At 42.6% G+C, this 14,704-nt stretch overlaps 1 protein-coding gene across 2 annotated transcripts in view; it reads left to right on the forward strand.

The window, feature by feature from the left end:
* ADGRL3 (adhesion G protein-coupled receptor L3) overlaps nucleotides 1–14,704 on the forward strand; it is a 337,944-nt gene that overhangs the window by 268,429 nt on the left and 54,811 nt on the right. For both annotated transcript variants that reach the window (XM_061992427.1, XM_061992428.1), the window contains 2 exons: nucleotides 7,719–7,928; nucleotides 8,442–8,662. In XM_061992427.1, coding sequence (XP_061848411.1) covers nucleotides 7,719–7,928; nucleotides 8,442–8,662 — 431 coding nt within the window. The remainder of the gene's footprint in view (nucleotides 1–7,718; nucleotides 7,929–8,441; nucleotides 8,663–14,704) is intronic.

The raw sequence follows: 14,704 nt of genomic DNA on the forward strand, positions 1-14,704 counted from the left end.
GGTTCCTATGCCATGGAACTGAGCCCATAGTTAAATGTCACTCTACCTATGTAATTGCTGCAGAATTACTCAAAATTTACAAGCTGATTTTCACGTAAGCTTGTACTTTGCATCATATTAATTATAGCAGATGCATCGTAAATGTACTATGGGAACAATATGCAGCCAGAAAACAAGTTCAGAGCTGACGGGAAAACCCAATTAAAAAAAAAACCCACCCAAAACAGAATAAGCAAATGTTCCTTAGGGTAGATAAATGTTTCTTCTCTGGGTGTAGTGAAGGCCAGAGCATACTCTACTTTAAAAAAAAAAAAAAAGTAGAACATGGGAAAAGAGGGGAAGAAAATGAAGATGTTTTTATTGTGGCAATTAATTGGAAGCTTTTAGATATTATTCTATACCAGAAACACATTGCACTATGCTAATTACTTAGGGAATGGAAGCATAAGGCAAGCTAAGGAGAGAAAGGAATAAAAATATATGAAGTCTAAACAGAATGCAGTGGTCCATTGCCTAAAGCAATACAGCCATTTCAGATATAAAGAGCAAACTGAAGTTATTGCAGTGCTGGCTTATCCATATATTAGCACTAGTGGGATTGTACAACAATGAATGAAAGCAGAAGCGGGTGCAGGATTGCAAAAACACTCTAGCTGCAGAATTAAATTACTGAAACTGCTATGTAGTGAATTTTGCCAGACAAATCCTTCCGTACCATCAAAGGGGTTATTTCTAAAAAAAAAAAAAAAAAAAAGCCAAACCAACATATTGCAATAATGTTATTAAAATGGGAACTGTTTTAATTAGCAGAAAAGTTATTATGAGTGCATGTCTTCAATGAGATTTTGAGATTCAAAATACGGTCATATTTGAGCTTGTGTTAGGAACAGAAATCAGTGACTTTGGTGAACTCCAAGAATAAACTGCACATTTGGTTATTCCTTAAGTCACCTGTTAGATCAAGTAATCTATGCCTACAGAGTTGACTCAGAGTTGTACCTGGTAGCAGTTCTTGAGCTTTTTGTCTAGGTGGGTGGGAAGTTGCTCCAGGGAGTTCCTTGAGTTCCCCACCCTCAGTTTGACACACATTGCTTTGGATTGAGCCGGAGTTATGTCTTATTGTTTCTAGTTCTGCCAGATTGGATGTCTCGCTGATCTTTGCCTGTGTGTTCTCCAAAGCACCGACTCAGACCTTCTCAGGTAGCCACTTTTGAGTGTCCAGCCTGAGAACATCTAGAGCCTGGCTAGATAAAGACATATTCCAAGTCTTTGAATCTGCGGTTTCTTAGCTCAGCACTTAGAGATGTCAGAAATTTGAGCACACAGCAGCTTATTAGCCACTTTTTCTTTCCTCTCCTCAAGTCCAATGGATACATATTTGCTTAGAATCATCCTTCTTGACTCTCCAACATGTGAGCTAGGGCTACTTGCACAGTAAGGAGCTGTGCTGCAGAGCACTGGGACAGCACCTGTCTGCAGAGTTTCCTGATCTTCTGTCCTAAAATCACAGAATCACAGAATCCTGAGGGTTGGAAGGGACCTCAACAGATCATTTAGTCCAACCACCCCTCTAGGACCACCTAGAGTAGATCACATAAGAACTTGTCAAGGTGGATTTTGAATGTCTCCAAAGAAAGAAACTCAACAGCCCACCTGGGCAGCCTGTTCCAGTGTTCCATTATTCTCACAGTGAAGAAATTCTTCCTTGTGTTACTTTGGAACCTCTTATGTTCCAGCTTGTATTTGTTGCCACTTGTCCTATCATTGGACATCACTGAGAAGAGCCTGACTCCATCCTCCTGACACTCATCCTTTACATATTTGTAAACATTAATGAGGTCACCCCTCAGTATCCTCTTATCCAAGCTGAGGAGCCACAGCTCCCCCAGCCTTTTCTCATAAGGGAGATGCTCAACTCCATCATCTTGGTAGCCCAGTGCTGAGCTCTTTCCAGCAGCTCCCTGTCCTTCTTGAACCGAGGGGCCCAGAACTGGACACAATATTCCAGATGTGGTCTCACAAGGGCAGAGTAGAGGGGGAGGAGAATCTCTCTTGACTAATTCACTTCCCTTCTAATACACCCCAGGATGCCATTGGCCTTCTTGGCCATGAGGGCACATTGCTGGGTCATAGTCATCCTGCTGTCCCCTAGCATCCCCAGGTCCCTTTCCCCTACACTACTCTCTAAGAGGTCATTCCCCAACCTGTATTGGTACATGGGGTTATTCTTTCCCAGATGTAAGACTCTACCTTGCCTTTGTTGAATTTCAGTAGATTTCTCCCCACCCAACCATCCAGCCTGTCCAGGTCTCGTTGAATGGCAACACGGCCTTCTGGTATGTCAACCACTCCCCCCATCAGCAAATGCACAATTCAAGTAGCTCCCCTTGTCAGGCACTAAGCCTTGCCCTATTTCTTGCTGCCCCCTTCATTTTTGGCTGAGTTCAGGGCAAACAGAATGACCAAAGTGTAGGTAGTGTCTGTGGTGTGGTGGAGCCATGTCCCAGCTCTATCCTGGCACTAGGCTGGGTAAGACCATCAGTGCAACATCAGAATCTAACAATGCTGTGACCAGATTTTTTCCAGGAACTCAAATTAACAAGCAAGCAGCTTTGCTGGGTAGATGTCTACAGTAAGCTTGTGCTGGCTGCTGCTTCTGGCTGTTGCATTTTGGGGAGAAGTTTGTGGGAAGGCGTTCTGCTAGGAGGCCTCCATTTTGCTGAGGAATGTGGACAAGGAAGAAGATGGTCTGTGTGGCCTGTGCAGATTATGAAGGTAGCTTCAAGGACTAAGGCACGGAGAGGAAAGAAGGTTAAGCCACCTTGCAGGAGTGCTCAGGAATATGAGCCTTATTTTAAGTAGCCAATCAGAAAACAGTGGCAGAGAGAGGGGAAAGCCTCCTGGAAACTTCTCATGTCTGCATAGCTATGGCAGGCAATGCCATTAGCCAGCCCAGATGCACTACGGGAGCCCTTGGGGTTTCATGTAGCCCAGCTGATGCTTTTGGCACATCTGCAAAACCATTTGCTTCTGAAGTAGCCCTTTGCACTTAGCCACAAAGTATTACAGCCAGGTCATAGCAGTAATCCTCTCTCAAAACAGGGATGAGGGGAAAAGGGCAGAGAGAGCCTGCATAGCTTCAAATCTGAGGAGCAGCATCAGCAATGCACAGGAGTTCAGACCTGTCCCACTTGGGTCTCTGCCCAGCCCAGCACACTGCCAGCTCTCACTAGCCACCAAGCGGTCATATCTGAGCTAGTCAATGACACCATGTTTTTATTTACTGCTTGTTTATTTCTCTACCCCCAAATATATTACTCTTTCCATTTCTGGAGGGACAGATTAGGCAAAGGAATGTGTCCTTTGCTGCTGGCAGCTTGTTTTGGCTGCTGTTTTCTTCTACTGATGTTTTTAATAAGGGAGGAAACGGCTGTTCATCTTGGGGAGAGCCATTCTGTCATAAGCTGACATTCCCTGGGATTTGTTTTTATTAGTTCAGCCCTGGTGTACAGGCACTGCCAGAGCTGCTCACTGATTTTCCCAGCCTGGATAATATCTAGGCTGCCTACTCACCCTGCTGTGGTTGCCACCACAGCTTCCATAACTCCTCTGCACAGGTTTCTATCCACTCTTGGCTCCACCAGACCAAAACCAGGGCTATATTTCAAATCCAGGGAAATCTTCTTTCACTGGGCTTTGGGTCAGGATCATGCATAAAGCATAAATGTAAAATGTACTTAATACAGAAACCCAGAAATATTCCAAATTAAGTATATATAATATTCTTAATATAGAATCAGTGAAGTGAACCTGTAAAGCTAGCATAGCTTGATGGTAACAAAATGCAGTGGCTTGCATGCTTGGCAATGTCTCTCTGGTCTTGGTAGCCACTGGGCATTTGGGCAAGGAGATGTTTATTGATGCCGCTAGGAAACTATCCTCTGGAGTGACATCTGGTATCTCCCATGGGCACTTTTGGTTGGTCAGGTCTTTGGAGAGATTATTGATAAGCAAGAGTTGAGTGTTATGGGCACACTGGTAGTTTCAGGTGTCTTTTGCATGATTCGGGGACCCTGGGGCTTGTGAGATGCTGGTAGGATGCCATTAGTGTGTACAGCAAAACTATTTTATCTGCAGTCAGGGAGTGCTTTAACAGCACTGGACAGGATAAAGAGAAGATTTGCTCCTTTTGCATGTCTCTGTGGTTGAGGGACCAGGCTTGGAGACTGTGACTCAGGTACAAAATCTCAGTATGTTATTTGCCATGCTGAACTCTGGAACATCACATATCAGTGGTGTAAATCAGGTATATTGTTCCCTTATTTGTTCACACAGTGATAGGTGATGGCAAGGATATCTCCTGACATTAAGGAGTTATTACTACAGTTCCTCCTTTTCCATATTATTCTGGTTTGTGGCCTGTGGCAGTGCAGTGTTTTTCAAGTTTCTATCTCTAGCAAAAGGCAAATCCCCTTTTATTGGACCTGCTGGTATAAAAGCTTTGGATGTGCCTGGCCTGAGGGCAGTTGAAACTGCCATAAACAGGATGTCAATGCTTACCAATCCCTCCCCAGTCACTCTACCATGGTATCTGAAATTAGGCATCTCAAACAGGATGAGCACACTCAGACTTTGAAATCCAGCTCAGTTCTTCTCTTGGCCTTTACTAGAAAAGCAACAAATTAATATTCTTTTTCCCCCGAGATGTTTTTAAATTGCTCTTGATCCCAATTTATTGTTATTATTCCCATTTGTTTGTACTTTTGTGAATTTGTTGAGTTTGGGAAGAAAGGTTGTAATTACAGAGAAGCCGTTTTTATGGTTGTTTCCCAGCACTCCAGGGAAGGGTGTTATATATGTAAAATGAGTATTATCATTATGATTAATATTAAAGAGAAGAGCAGTAAGAATGATAATAATAATAATACAGCAATGGAGTCTGCATTTGTGGCTAAGCATGGTGAGCTTCATGGGCAAACCACCCTCCCTGAAAAAGACCATGAACATAGATGGCAGGATCCCTCTCCAGGAGCAAAAAGACCCTAAGTTCTTGTATTGTGTCTTAAAGTCATCAAAATTATGGTTTCATGATAGAAGTACAGGAGCTGAGACTTGTAAGACTCATCTTACATAGGGAAAGAAGCCCTCAGAGAGCTGGGGTCGGATGCATCCAGCCAGAGTCTGCCTGGTTTCTTTCTCTTTGCATCCACCCATATTAACTGCTTTACCTCAGTCACCCAGCACGAGAGCTCTTGGTCACTTCAGCCTTGCACAGCAGTCTAATAAGATGAGCTGGCAGGGTTGGTAAGGGAATATGTCCTGCCGTTTTCCAGCAGCCTCAGATGAAAGAAAGAATGATTTGCAAGGTGCAAGGTTTGCATTAACATTTTTTTTTTACACTGAGTTAAGAGGAATGGATGAGCTGCAATGACAGCAAGATATAGCAGTATGCAGCTACCAGGAAAATAAAATGTGCTTAATCAGTTTTCTGGGTGCCGCTGGAGAAGCTGGCTAGAATAGGCATTTTTTGTCATGATCTACAGAGAGTACACAATGATTTCTTGCCTCTCTGTTGGACTTGCAACCTGTAGTTCCTTAGATATTGGAAATACTCAGGAAAAACTGCAAAAGTGTTGGAGAAAGGAGCCCTCATCTCTCCACTTCCAAGTCTCCTTGGAGAAAAAACTTCTAGCAGAGAGGAGATGAAGCTGAAAGTTGCTCTCCCTCTTTCGTTATCATTTGGTGCCTATCACTTATGCTAATAAAGTCAAAGAGCTGAAAGGTTTCAGTTGTTTCTCATGGGTGCTGACATAGCAGAGTGTATATCAGGAAAAGCCTGACATTTGATGTGGCTTTATCATTGGCAAGCAGGCAAAGAAAATGAATAAATTGATCAACTTTTCCCTCCATCTGTCATAAGCTTTTATCCCACGTGAAGGAAAATGTTTCCAGTTTGTCCTGGCTTTTTGAAGTGTGATGCTTTGTATTTGCTAGCCTAAGTCATCAGAATGGCAGAAGTGGAGGGAAATGTGAATATCGCCTATAACACAGCCTGGTGGATTACAAACATGTTTTTCAAGCCTCTCTTGTCTTTTTGTAAAGCCTCCCAGAGATTTCCAGCCAATGTTTCTCTCAGTTCATTGACTAACCACTTAGCCCCGTGCACCCATCTTGTGACTCACCATGTATTTCTCATTTCTTATTTACATTTTAATAAGTAATGATATCTGTCATTTCATATAGTGGAAACTTTGGGCAGGCAATTTTTACAGCCTGAATAAGGAATAAGGTGGTGAGATCCTCTCAGTGGCAGAATCCCAGTACCTCCCTCCTCTCCTCTGTCGTGTCTTTGCCCAGCCAGCAACAATGCACCATGACTGTCTCTTTTATGGCTTGTGCAAGTATGGATTCCCTCACACAGGACACAATCCTTAATGAACTATTCTGGCGTGGGTTCTTCCCAACAGCTATGGCTTCTGAGAATACAAGGACCCTCACATGGGACACGGCCTCCCCTGGGCATAGTCACTGCCCCTGATGCAGGGTCTTCTATGAAGTGCAAAGGAATCTCTGCTTCACCACTCCTCCCCACAGGATGCAGGGCAGTCTCTGCTCCAGCACACCTCCTCCTCTATTCCCTCACTGACCTTGGGGTTCATATGGTGACTTCTCTCTCCCTTCCAACTCCTCACACCACCAGCAGCCAGAAAAGAAGGAAGGAGGAACAACATCCTCCTCTTCTGGCTTCTTCTTAAAAAGTGATCATGGAGGCACCCAGTTGGATCAGGCCCAGAATTAGGTCTGATTCAGGGCTGGGGAGAGTTTTGAGCAACAGAAGCCATCTTTACAGCCTCTTCCCCATTACTAGAAACAGCTCCACATAAAACCACAACAGATGGACATGCAGTGTAAGCTGAGGAGTAATCCAGCAGTTTCTAATCAGCAGAGCTAAGGCACACCCATCACAAAACTTTGTTGTTGATGGCCATGTTTGCGTCGCTTTGGGATAAAACCATGTTACCAGTTCATTACAATTTAAAAGCAAATTAATGTTAAAAGGTCCGCCTTCTTTTTCTGCACAGCATTCCAGTGATCAGTCTGGCTTCCCAGGAGTTTTATGGTATAGCTCCAGGATTTGAAAAAGAAAAATCAAACTTTCTTGCTCCTTTCCTGAGTGGAAAAACAATAAAAGCTACTAAAACAGTTAAGCGATTTCTTTCTGTTCAAGGTCTCCAAGCTCAGACATCTCTGAACATTTCAAGATTCGTATTTCACTGTTGATGAATGGTTATAATGAACTTGTGGGGGTAATAATACTCTATTATGTTGTTAGGATGAAACATTTTTATCCTCAAATTGCAGCATCCAATGGTTCTGCATACTGTGTGTCTGCTCCTTTGCCATGTTTGCAAAAGAGGGAGCTGCGTGCAAGACTAGCTATGCTATCTCTGTATGTTTAATAATACCATTGTTGTGATCTGAACCTGTTCAGGGCATCTGCAGCTTGCTAGATGCTTTGGAGTCTGCAGCTTTCTTGATGCAGAATTCACATTTAGGTCTATTTAGTCTTTTTGCTTCTGGTCACTTGTGCCACAGCTTTGGTGAGTGGATACAAATGTTAGGGGAAGGGTCTCAAACAACCTCACTATGTGTCTGGAATGGGTTAGAAGTCATACAGCATGTGACTGATGGGTTTTTTTTTTTTGTTTTAACTCCAGCACAGCGATGCAGTCCATGACCTGCTCCTGGACTTTATCACGTGGGTTGGCATCTTGCTCTCACTGGTCTGCCTCCTAATCTGTATCTTCACCTTCTGCTTCTTCCGTGGACTGCAAAGTGACCGCAATACAATTCACAAGAACTTGTGCATCAGCCTCTTCATAGCAGAACTCCTCTTCCTCATCGGCATCAACCGAACTGACCAGCCGGTAAGAGGCAAAGCACTTTCTTCTCCCACTACAGGCTCTTTTCTCAGTGCATATGGGATGTTTGACCATGCAGTGAGATATATTCCAGCACTTCCTTAATTCCCTGCAGGATTCCTCACAGCACTGGGCCCATGGGAGTGAAATGTTGATGTCTGCCGTAATTTCAGAGGCTGTAGGTGCATTGCTTGTAAACAATGTGTGTATGTATGTTTAATAAACAGAATCTAAAAATGTGCTTACATGATGTACATCTTTATATATTTATTTGCCAGATTGTGTACATAGCTACCTTTGTATCTTTGAACATGATTTATATATGCAGAGATGTGCCTTTTCTAAAATAGTTCATGCATGTTTTCCAAGGGGGAAAAAAAAAAAGTTCTTCCTTTGCAGAAAGGCAAATAAGAACTCCTTCATTCTTATTACACCTCCTGTTAAGAATAATCCTGACTGTTGCACTAATTCAGCATGGTACAAGCTCCTCTTCTCTTGCTCTTTTTGATCTGCACACAGATCGCCTGTGCCGTCTTTGCTGCCCTGCTGCACTTCTTCTTCCTGGCAGCTTTCACCTGGATGTTCCTGGAGGGGGTGCAGCTCTACATCATGCTGGTGGAGGTTTTCGAGAGTGAACACTCCCGGAGGAAGTATTTCTATTTGGTCGGTTATGGCATGCCTGCGCTGATCGTGGCTGTTTCAGCAGCAGTGGACTACCGGAGCTATGGCACCGACAAAGTGTGAGTAGGACTGGGAACTGCTTGGATCTGGTCAGGAGGGATGGGAGTGGGGAAGATAACGGGAAGTGAAGAGCCCAGAGACTGGCAGGCAAAAGAGGCTTGTGCCACCAAAGCTCAGCTAGGAGTCACGCCGTGTCTTAACTCTGTGTCTCCAACACCGTCCATGACAAATTCCTCACTGTGAAATGATTTGTAAAGGTATTTTCTTGGGGAAGTCAGTGAGGAAAAGTTTATCACATCATTGCATAACATCAGTAGAAGCAGCTGTCCAAAATCTCAATTTGATACTGTATCAGCAAGGTCATTCTTCTCTAACCGGAGCATTTCAAACTTGGGTGATGAAATACTGCTCTCTTTTTCCTCTTTTTTAAGTGTTCTATCAAATTAACTGAGCCTACAAGCAAAATAAGTGGTGACTGTGGAGTGCATTAGACTCTTTGCAAATTGAAACGGTTGTATCATTTATCATGATGAATATTCTTAAATGTTGTCAACATTGCCGAAGCTGATATCAAAGCACAGTTTAGGTGGTCGTGCAACATTGTCTAATGGAAAACAAAGGAAAAACTGAGCCTTTGATTTTCTTTGCCAGCTTTGTTACAATAGAACTAACAATGTGCACGGTTTTTTTGTTGGTTTTTTTGTTTGTTTTTATTGCTTTCCCTTGTCTGGGGTACCTCTCCCCATCATTTTAAGGATTCAATCTGAAGGCGGACATAGCAATGAGCCAATGTCATTGGCTCATTTTTAGCACAGGTCAGGTCAGACCATGGCAGCAGTTGATAATCTGTTAAATTCAACTGCTAATTTTTTGCTTGAAACCCTATTGATATATATGAAACTGATTCCTTGCAGAAGCAAATCTGTAGAACAGTGAAGCTGCTCATGATCTATTGCTGTGCCACCAGGTAGGCTTGGATCACAGTTGGGCATTTGCATCTTGTTTCTCTCATGAGTAGGAGAATACCAACCTGAATTTGTGTAAGTGGCATGCTTTGAGGAAAGGAAATGGCCCACACTGATAAAGGTAGGAGGGAGTCAGTTTTCAAGGTTCTCTACTGATTTATCCAAAGCAGTTTGACCGACTTTGACAGGCCTAGGGGGCAAAGAAAAAGTAACACCACAGCTGATTACAGACTGTTTCCGCTCTCTTTCTCCCCCAACCAACACTTTTGTCACATCCTCTGTTTAGTGACGTGTAAGCTCTTATTGAATCAGGTATTGAAACCTCATGTCTTGTCCCTTTAGACAAATTTATACTTGCGGTGGTGTTTCTGTGATCTTGCTGTCTTACGGAGGACTTATCTCTTCACAGCGGCCTACATGGGTTATGTTAATCCTCAAACATGTTACAGCCAAAGGGTCATGGGTCTGGCTCCCTGGAAAGCCAACTGAAGCTCTCATACATCTGTCATTGCTGGAGCTGTGTTCCCGTCATCCCAATTTGTAATCTGGTGTTTCAGTGGCTGTCCTGCAAGCTGTTCACCCTGTGATTTCTGCAGCGTTACTGCCACAGGGCTTGTAGCACAAGAGTCATCCTTTTGACTTCTCTCTCAATATTTTGTGTCACCTACCAAGAAAACCGAGGACTCTGGATAGTTTGTGATCAAAGCTAGCACCAATGCTATTCTGTTATGGTTCTGTATAACTCTTGTGTGTTGAAAATGTCTTAGTTCGTTCCCTCACAGTCAAAGGATATCCGTAAGACTAGGGTATCAGTTTGGACATGAGACAGCAGTTGATTTGCATCATGCATGTACGCACAGTTCCTCAGGGTGCTCTGTAGGAGCAAGCTGAGTACTAGTGTAGGTTATAGGAGATGCCAGCACACAGCAGACTGGCTGTAGAAAGTGGGAACATAAGACACCTAACCATAGCTCCTATAAAGCATTGTGGCAGCTTTGCATTGTGAAATGTTTCTGTTCCTGTTAAAGTAATATACATACAGACCTTTCTGAAGTACAGCAATGCAAATGTATTCCATGAGATACAGTCTTTTCCCAACAGGCTTGCATGCCCAAATGTTTCCGTGCCATGAGAGATACAGGCAGAAACTTTGGTTGACATTGACTGAATGGGAACAACATCCCATTGCTATCTTTGTGTTGAGGATGCAGCAGTCCTATGTCTGTTCCAGTAAAATCTCTCTCCCTTCACTGTAACATAAAGTAGTATTTTTAGTATTTAAACATTTATATATGATATTTTGCAAATAAGTATTTACAGAGATTTACAGAGCCTAAAATATTTGTTTATAATCTATAATTCCAGGGTACACAATTTTATCACATTCTCAGAGTGGAAAATAAAAAACATACAATATGTTTTGTATAACTATCATGCTCCATCTGGTTGATGGATGATGATGTATTTTTCTGTATAATGTTATTAGAAGGGTAGAACTGATTAGAATTTGTAGTGAACTATATGCCAGGCATACATAATTTGATTGCAAGAAGTTGCTTTCTTTTGCTGGGTTTTGTAAAACAACCTCTGGAATATATTACTTAACTCCCTCCATTATTTATTGCATTTGTTTAATCAGGACTTATGGAGCTGTTAGTGTTATTTGTTTTTTGCCTGGCATTTGGTGCCACCATTCATACATCTCAGAATTATTTGCTTACAGACCCAATGGAGGTTTTCTTGATTTCATTTTCCTTTCTAAATTCAACCCTCCTGTAACACATGTTAGAATTACATAGCCAGGAACAAGCATTTGTTTCTTTCTCTGTTTCTTGCCTCATCACTTGTTGCTTCTGATACATCTGAAACATCTTATATGCTAGTATTCATATTGATGTCTTGGTGTACCTGCCTAGTAAAGATACCCTCTTACACTTAATTATTCCAAGGATTGGAATTGATCCTTTTCTTTTACTTTGTTGTTGTTCTTTTTTGTTTAAGAGCAATTCAAACCACCTATATCAAAGAATCACAGAATGATAGAGGTTGGAAGGGACCTCTACATATCCTCTAGTCTAATCTAAAGCAGGACCATCAGGAACGTGTGACCACCATCAGGTCACACAGGTACGTGTCCAGGTGGGTTTTGAAAAACTTTTTGAAAAAGACTCCACAACTTATCCGGGTAGCCTGTGCCAGGGCTTCCTCACTCGCACAGTGAAATAGGTTTTCCTCATGTTGAAGTAGAAATTTCTATGTTCCAGCTTTTCTCCATTACTCCTAGTCCTGTCACTGGACACTACAGAAAAAAGTGTCACCCCATCCTCCTGACATCTACCATTTAGGTACTTACAAATGATAAGTAATTCCTTCCTCAGTCTTCTCTTTTCTAGGCTAAACAGCCTCAGATCGTGCAGCCTTTTTTTAATGAGAAAAATGTTTCAGATCCCTGATTATCTTGATGGCCCTGTGCTAGACTTTGTCTTGAAGTTCCATGGCCATCTTGAGTTGGGGAGCCCAGAATAGGACACAGGACTCCAGATGAGGCCTCACCAGGGCAGAGTAGAGGGGGAGGAGAACCTCCCTCCACCTGCTGGACATACTCTTCTTGATGCAACCCAGGATGCCATTGGCCTTCTTGGCCACGAGGACACATTGCTGCCTCATAGTTAGTTTATTATCAACCGGCACTCCCAGGTCTCTCTCCACAGAGCTGCTCTCCAGCAGATCAATCCCCAGCCTGTACTAGTGCCTGGTGTTGTTCTTGCCTAGGTGCAGGACTCTGCACTTGCCCTTGTTGAACCTCATTCATATTAGGGAATAAATTAGCTTTTATAAGCAATCAGCAGCATAGTGATTCCATTTAAAGATGATCCTGTTCAGCCCACCAGAGACTGACTATTCTTGTGAGCAAATTGAACCATCTTTGGCCCTTTCCCCTTCATACATCGGGTATATTTGTTGTCACCTGTTCTTGATTGGAATTTCTGAAGTAAAGGTGAAAAGCGGGGAGCTCCACTGCAAAAAGTGTGTTCCCCCAATATTGCCAAAATGATTCTGGCATTACTCATGTAAACTTCCATGTGATTATTTCTTATGTGCCACGTAAGATCTGCTGAGTCTTAAATATCCAAGTCTCAAGATTTACTTCTCAAAAAGAAGATTACAGCTTTTAAAAGTTACATCATTTGTCTTGTCCTGTTCATTAACCAAATCCATCCATCTCCTGGCCAGATCTGATGTCAAGTGCTGTTGTGGGCAATGCTGTGGAATGCAGAGGGGAAATAACATTTGCAGTTGTTATTAGCATTTCAAAGTAACTTGTGTCTGAAACTCAGTAAAAAATGGAGTAAGACTTGCCTTTAACCTGCCTTTGAGAGGACTCACTCAAGTAGCAGGCCATCCAAAATTGACAGCAGCAAGCAATGCCATGTTCCCATATTGTCCCAAGTTTCATATCAACGCCTCTTACAAATCTCATCGGAAAGCTGCTCTGCTTTGAATGGTGCAATATATTTCAGATAACATACTTGCAGGTATAGGTATCCAGTGGTGATCAAATTCACTGTGACAAGAATCTCTCTATTCTTCTCCCTGCTGCCCTTCCCCCAAAGCAGGATATGCATGGTAAGCAATCCAACTGTCAGAAGGCAAAATGAAAGCCTGATGTATGTACACAGCATCCAAGTCCATCAGCCATCTGCCAACATTTTATGCACATAATGTTGCTTGGAATATGGCTTCTAACCATACAGTCTGTCTTGCGTGGCACCACTGAAATAATTTTATTTTCAGTGTTCATGCCTGGTATTTGAGGGAGGCAGCAGGAGCAATGTGGACGCGGGACTGTGTTAAGCAGAACCTATACTGCACCCTTGAAAGGCACATCTTGTGCATACATATCCCATTACTGCACATGGACAAAGAGGCTGTATAGCCATGTGAAACAAACCACTGAGCTCCTGTGAACAACATGATATGTTTAGGGCTCTTCAAATTTTATGGTCCAATGGCAGCTAATGATTGTTTATTGGTTATATTTAATGCACACCAGGGATAGTTTAGTATTTGATTTCTCCTCATGCAGAAAATAGAGTAAACTCTTTGTAGTCTTTATTGCTTGGGAAAAGCTTTAGGTGAATATAGTGACTTGTCACTGTGGAAAAGGAAGAAATTAAAAAATAAAGGAAAGCAGCAAAACAGAGTTCATTACGAGCACTGAATACACTGGCGAGACGCTTGGAAGAAGCAAAGGGCTTTTAAGCAGCACTCCCTGCATCCGCAGCTTTGCAGATAATCCCCTCTGCCTTGTACTGAGCCACGAAGCACCTTCTTTGCTTAACAGCAGAGAGTCTAAACCTATGATGCAGCAAGTCCATGCTCACCGTGCAGCTGTGCATGGGAGTCAGAAGTAACTCAGCAGCCCAAGATTAGCAACTTTGGGAAGTGAGTTGCCTGATTGCTTCTATGTTTAGAGGAGCTCATTTATGCAGCTCACTGTGCTGGTGTGGGTTTTTGTCTTTTAAGGGAAGAAAAGCTCAGCTTGGTACTTGTCTGATAAGCAATTTACAGCTCCTAAACACAACTGAGGGATACTTGTGTTTGTGTTTTGATGTTTTGGTCTTACTTTGCATTTTTAATGAGGTATGATTTAAACCAATTGAAAGTTGCATCTCTTCCTGATGACCACAAAAAAACCTAAAAACCAAAAAAAAACCAAACCCCCAAAAATCTGGCTTTTAAAAAAGTCCCTCTGCAGATTAGAGGGTCTTGCAGCAATTTTCCATTTAGTGCCAAGACTGAGTGCCATACACAGTTTCATTGAAAGGTGATTTTTACATTCAAACAAATGAAAAATGACATCACATTTGTCAAAGTTTTGAGAGAGGCAAAAAAACCCCATCTACTCTGTTTTTTGCAAGCTGTACTCTTGCTCAGGTGAAGCCATCTCTCATTGGAAGGGAACACTTTTGCTCCATGCTTATGCCCCACTTACCCAAGGACAGGATCTGGCTCCTCAACTATTTCTCGTCCACAGCATCCATCTCTTGTCACTGAATTGCACTCCACATCTGAAGAGACATACTTTTGAGGGGAATTTAGTGGAAAATGTCATCCATTTGTCTGGCTGGAAAG

The sequence above is a fragment of the Colius striatus genome, chromosome 3, assembly GCF_028858725.1.
Source record: "Colius striatus isolate bColStr4 chromosome 3, bColStr4.1.hap1, whole genome shotgun sequence".
Classification (NCBI taxonomy): Eukaryota; Metazoa; Chordata; class Aves; order Coliiformes; family Coliidae; genus Colius; species Colius striatus.